This window comes from Etheostoma cragini, chromosome 18, assembly GCF_013103735.1.
Source record: "Etheostoma cragini isolate CJK2018 chromosome 18, CSU_Ecrag_1.0, whole genome shotgun sequence".
In the NCBI taxonomy this organism is placed as follows: domain Eukaryota; kingdom Metazoa; phylum Chordata; class Actinopteri; order Perciformes; family Percidae; genus Etheostoma; species Etheostoma cragini.
In genome coordinates this window covers 3,373,780-3,379,779 of record NC_048424.1, presented here as the reverse complement: position 1 = coordinate 3,379,779, position 6,000 = coordinate 3,373,780, and the positions used below count along the sequence as shown (strand labels likewise).

General features: G+C 39.8%; 1 protein-coding gene across 6 annotated transcripts in view; it reads right to left on the bottom strand.

The window, feature by feature from the left end:
• Window positions 1-6,000, bottom strand: part of myo6a (myosin VIa) — a 122,507-nt gene that overhangs the window by 41,100 nt on the left and 75,407 nt on the right. For all 6 annotated transcript variants that reach the window (XM_034899852.1, XM_034899853.1, XM_034899854.1 and 3 more), the window contains exons 19-20: window positions 696-734; window positions 327-420 (exon numbers count right to left, since the gene is read on the bottom strand). In XM_034899852.1, the coding sequence (XP_034755743.1) occupies window positions 327-420; window positions 696-734 (133 nt within the window). The remainder of the gene's footprint in view (window positions 1-326; window positions 421-695; window positions 735-6,000) is intronic.

Below are 6,000 nucleotides of genomic sequence, written 5' to 3'. Positions count from 1 at the left end.
ATTCTCTGTAAACCCTGGAGATGGTTGTGCGTGAAAATCCCAGTAGATTAGCAGTTTCTGAAATACTCAGACCAGCCCCTCTGGCATCAACAATCATGCCACGTTCAAAGTCACTCAAATCACCTTTCTTCCCCATACCGATGCTCGGTTTGAACTGCAGGAGATTCTCTTGACCATGTCTACATGCGTAAATGCACTGAGTTGCCGCCATGTGATTGGCTGCTTAGAAATTAAGTTTTAACGAGCAGTTGGACAGGTGTACCTAATAAAGTGGCCGGTGAGTGTATACTGTATACAGTATACATATATTTAAAAATCCCACTGACCGGAGCACTGCAGCTGGGAGAGAATCTGAGCGCCTTCAAACTGGTGGCTGATCATCTTCAGGTTTGGCTTAATGCAGCGGATGAAACTGGAGCCCTGCAGGAGCGAAGGAGGCAGAGAGGGACACATGGGGAGAGAAACAAAGAGTGCACAGACATGAGGAGTGGCAGAGAGAAACGGCAATCAGTACAGCAACAGCAGGAGCCACACACCAAATCAGAAATCCATCACATGCATTACATTCTGACTCAGGACATGATGATCTCTGCGTCTCAGGGGCTGTCTTTCCTCTCCCAATACAGAGCAGTGCTTTACTGCAGCTGTAACATCCAATCATCAGTGAGTAAAGAGAGAAAAGAGGAAACACTGACCGTGCTGCGGAGCTTCTCCAGAAGAATATTCAGCTGGGTCTGCAAAAGGAAAAAGAAGAGGAAGATAGATTTGTGTTTCTGTGTGATCAAAGTAAATGAAGATTGAGTTTTATCTTTAAAAACCTTGACGGGCTGAGACACAGAATTACATTTTTGTGGCGGACAGGTTGAAGTCTGGTTAACGTGGTTTGTTAGCTTCATTTTCACGTCATGACAAACATCCAACAAGACACAGCTGTGTATCAAACCCAAATACCAAAATGTCAGTTTTAACCAGACCTGTAAAGAATATGTGGATTTGAGTTTTTGTTGATCCATCGGCAGAATGAAGCAGATTGTTTTTCTGCTTATTGTTAGACTGTGTTTACATTTTTTAGAGTTTTCTTGTATTTTGTAATTCTTTTAATTTGCCAAAAATTCTGTCAAAAACTTGCGTCCACAGATTCCGTGTTTGCATGCTTTTCACGCCTTAAATAATAGAAGACTTTTCCTTATGATGCTGCCGTTTTTGTTCACTTTGTACACTACACTGTTACTTTTAATCTTGTATTCCATACCTGTCTTATTCTATTCTAACTGTTCGGATGGTTTTAATTGTTTTTAACTGCTCATGTGGACCCTTGCCTTTAGAATCCAATGGAAAGAAACTTGTTCAAAGAAACAATCTAAGAAAAAAGGTAAAGGAACTTTATTGTCACATACACATACATGTAGCGAAATTTATTCTCTGCATTTAACCCCTCCCTCAAGGGAGCAGTGGGCCGCCAATCACAGCGCCCAGGGACCAACTCCAGATCTGAGCCAGTGCCTTGCTCAAGGGCATTGATATGCAATCAGACACATTCACGATTAACCCTCTGAGGATGAATAACAATGTTTGACTCCAACTCAAAAAGCAATATTACAAAATTTCATTTCAGACATTTATTTACTATTTTAATCATATATAGACTTAGACTTTAGTAAAGCACATCATTCGTTCCAAAAGAGATTTGAGGGATTTCAAAAAACGTTTCAGCTTTAGCACCAAAATATCTCTTTACACATTGCGCTCTAGAGAAAATGTGAGCGTCACTATACGGAAAGCTTAGTTTGTTCTGATAATTTTGATATGAACCACAGAGGGACCAGTTCAGATTTGCTGCAGGGGGGCCATGAAAATTAAAAAAAGAAAAAGTCTGAAAAGTAACACGAATCCAACATAGCATTAGTAGAGATAACACAACATTGATGATATGCATATTGGCCTACAGGTAGCCATAAGGTAGCCATCCACATATTCAGGTAAGCTTAAGGTTTTTGTGTGCCACATTTTATCAGTCAAACATGATGTATGAACATGCAAACTATTTTTATTTAAAAAGTTTAGTAATGAACGCACCATAGAAAAGTATGTTTAAAGGCTGTATACTGCCCTACACTTTATAGCAGGTCTAGTTTAAAATGCAACACATTTGATACAATATATGTAGTAGGGGGTCCGTGCTCCGTCTCTTTTTCAGCTAAGGGGTCCTTGGCCTAAAAAACGTTGAAGACCCCTGCCTTAGATAGTTAAGTCTAGGTCTAAATCTCCGGATCTGGAATGATACATTACTTCCCTGGCAGCCAGGAGCCGAGCCCTTTGGCCAACGCTAAAGTCCTCTTTGCACAACCAGTGCCAGCCTTACTAATGGGTTATTGTATTACTGTCTGGAACAAGAGGCCACAAATAATGAGAGACAGTTTGGAGCTGAAGATGTTGCTGAGGTGGCCAAGTGTGGAACGAGAGAGAGTAGAAGCTTTTGTAATAATAATAATAATAATAATAATAATAATAATACATTTTATTTATAATGCCCTTTACATTTCAAAAATAAATCTCAAAGTGCTATAATTTATAGGGAGTTAAAAATACAGAATACAATACAAGTGACAAGCAATAATAAAACATCATAAAACTAAAATTTTGATGCTTTTGTCCCTACAATAGTTCAAACTTTAAAATTGGGTATGCGTTTGCAGAAATCCTCTTTACTCAGCAGGCTGTTGAGAGTCAAAAGGACTCATTATTTATATGTGATGTGGCCCACTTCAGGTTTCTGAAAAGCATAGGTGTAATTTAGGGGGGGGGGGGGGGGGGGGGTTATAATCAAAACTGGCCAGTGCAACCCCTTACAAAACCTATTATTTCCACAATTTACAACATAACTTGATGTAGATTAAAAAAAATCACCAGAATGCAGGAAATTAAGTGTTTGATATGCTCAAAATTTCAATTTTGCTAGGGAGTGGAGATCTCAGCCGCCCCAATGTTGAACTCAGAGTTACGCCCTTGTTGATGAGCAAAAAAAGTTTATAGAAGGTGCATCATTAAAATCTTTCTTCAATGGCTGAACTGCAAGTAGTCGCGGCTTTACAATTTTTTATCCGGCTTGAAGGCCCAGTTGGGTCTTTATCTTTGTAAATGTTTTGGACTATGCATTTTTTATTGTCTTCCATAGAGTGTTTTCCACAAACAAAAAAAGCACTTCCTCAAGTCTTTTTGTTATTGATGAATCTGTCCCTAGTTGCTATATATTCGCCACCCTGTGACTTCTCCTCATTACTCGTAGTGTTGGTGATGCATTAGTAAAGCATATTCTATTTTTTTCAAGTGACAGTGGACACGAAGAGCATCTGCGTTATGTCAATGTAAATATATGTAAATGTAAATAAATGTATGCTAATTAGGGTCGATAATGGAAGGACTTGAGGGCGTGCGGTGAAGCCCAACAAATGGGGATCAAGCGGTGACAGATTGTACAGAGGACATGTCATTAGCAAAACAGCGGTGTTCTCATTTGTCCACTAAAGGCTGAAACAACACAAAAGATCCCTAATCATCACATCTGTCTCGCGTTGGCTGATGTTCTAACAACAGTAACGCAACTTCCAATTAATGAGCAGAACGAGGCGGTTTGGCTCGAGAACTATATTGTAAGGAAACTTTGACGTGGGTGCATTCCAAACAAACTGTCCGCCAGCTGACCTTACAGGTCGGTGCTGTTTTAATCAGAGAACAGGAAACACGCCTGTTATAAACCCATGCTGAAGATGACTAAAAAGAGCAATAAAATAAAAGTCAATTTTTGGAGATTAAGCTTAATGCCTTAATTAAAGAAAAATCTGGAAAAATCCAACCTTTAAGAACATCAATTTTCTTTGTGAATGAATAATGAATCGTAAATAAATAAATGTTCTTTCTTAAAATACAGGGGGCATAAATATACACACCCCTATGTTAAATTCCCATAGAGGCAGGCAGATTTTTGTTATTAAAGGCCAGTTATTTCATGGATCGGGATACTATGCATCCTTATAAATTTCTCATGGCCTTTGGAATTAAAATAGATTAGATGTGAGGTAGTTTCGGCCTTTAGACTGTTTAAAGGCCGAGCCTTTAGTGTCTGGTAGGCAGAAGCTTTTAGCTTTTTCAGGTTTTCAAATGCTCAAGCTAAACCAAGCTTTGCAATATGTAGATGTAGCGAGAGTTAATTTTTCTCTGGGTTTGCGGTTGTGCCGTGACAACAAAATCCTCTAGAGGCTTTTTCTTCAGTCAGGGTTATGTGATGCATTTACAAGCAATAGAAGACAAACATTTTGTAAGTATGAATTGTTAAGAACAACAATGGGCTTCGCTGGCTAAAGAAGGTTGATGAATCAGCCGTGCCTGGATGAGCCTTTGGAATAAGACACTCCTGTTATGATGTATCTTCAGTCGAAACGCTACACACCTAATGATGTCGTCCGTTGTGCATCCTCGTCGTTGTCCCCCCCCCCCCGCGTGCTGTAGCCAGAAAGCAGCGTCCCCAGTAACCTCGGCTGACTGGGATTTATCCCTGCTCATTTCCACGCCCAAAGCTCTGTTCCTGTCTGGTGGTTTGAATCCTCCTCTACACCTTTTTGAACTTTAATCATAGCTGGGTTGGAGAGAAAGGGGACCGAGGGCAGAGGAGGGGGAGGTTTCAGGAAAACACTTCAGGTAACAGAGCTCACAAGTAATAAGAACTCAATATAACCGGCGGCGAGTCCTAATCCACCCAGAGACGAGTTCTGTGCTTCGATTCTCTCAAATAATACCACTGAAGAGCACACACACACACACACACACACACATATCCACCGTATGAAAACACTGTGTCAAAGTCAAAAAGCAAAACCAAATTGTACCAAATTGTACTTCTTGCAAAACAGGTCAGCTGTAGCTGGGATTTTAATATTTATAATATATATGCTTCTTCTGGTTCATGTCATTCACCTTTATCTGTCAAAGTAGCTTCGAATATCAATATACCTAGCATAGGTTTGGGTGGCAGTTTGTTAAGGCATGAAAACATGAACACATTAGACAGTTAAAGAAATGTTGTTGTTATGGGCGCGCTCACTCTGGTGAAGACAGGTGAAGACACAAATAATTCACTGAGTAAGACATGAAAAAGGCAGGCTATGAAATGAGTCCAAAATGACCTTGCTGACGGTTGACTTAATCATGAAGATTTAAGTTTACATAATTGTCTGCTAAAGAGATATTTTGCTGCATTTAAATTCAGCTCTGTGTCATGGCAGCATGCCTCCATTGTGTGACATACTTTCACATATTTGCTACACACTTATCCACTTGCACATTTTCCTCTTTCTCTTCCCCTATTTCCGGCCTATTCAGTTGGTGGCCCACGGGCCACATCTGGCCCAGAGGCAATCTGCAATTGGCCTAGCAGAATGAGATCATCCATATCATTTGTAACACATAAGCTGTGTTGTTTATAATAGATTTAATTGCCAGATTTGCTCATGGAGAAATATACCAAACACAGTACCCAAATATCTTTGCAGAAAGTGAGCAAAAGCTCACAGCCCAATTGGTTAAAAGAGGCACCAAAAGGAAGAGGGCAGCACTTCCTGGCACTACATTTTATTTCTGTATGTTTTGTTCACGCACACACGCACTTTAAATAGGTTAATGAAAATATCTGGACCACCTTCATTTCGTGGTTTTAAAATCTGGCCCAATTGAATTTGTCAATTAAACAGCCCTGCCCTTGTGCTTCTCTCCTACACACACGTCAAGTAAAATAAAAAATGTCCCCAAAAATACCCCTAAAGGTCCCATATTATGCTAATTTTCAGGTTCATAATTGTATTTTGAGGTTGTACCAGAATAGGTTTACATGGTTTCATTTTCAAAAAACACCATATTTTTGTTGTACCGCACATTACTGCAGATCCAGTAGCTAGGTGAGATCACATCAGCTAGATAACTCTTTCCCCAACTTTGGTCAATCCAAGG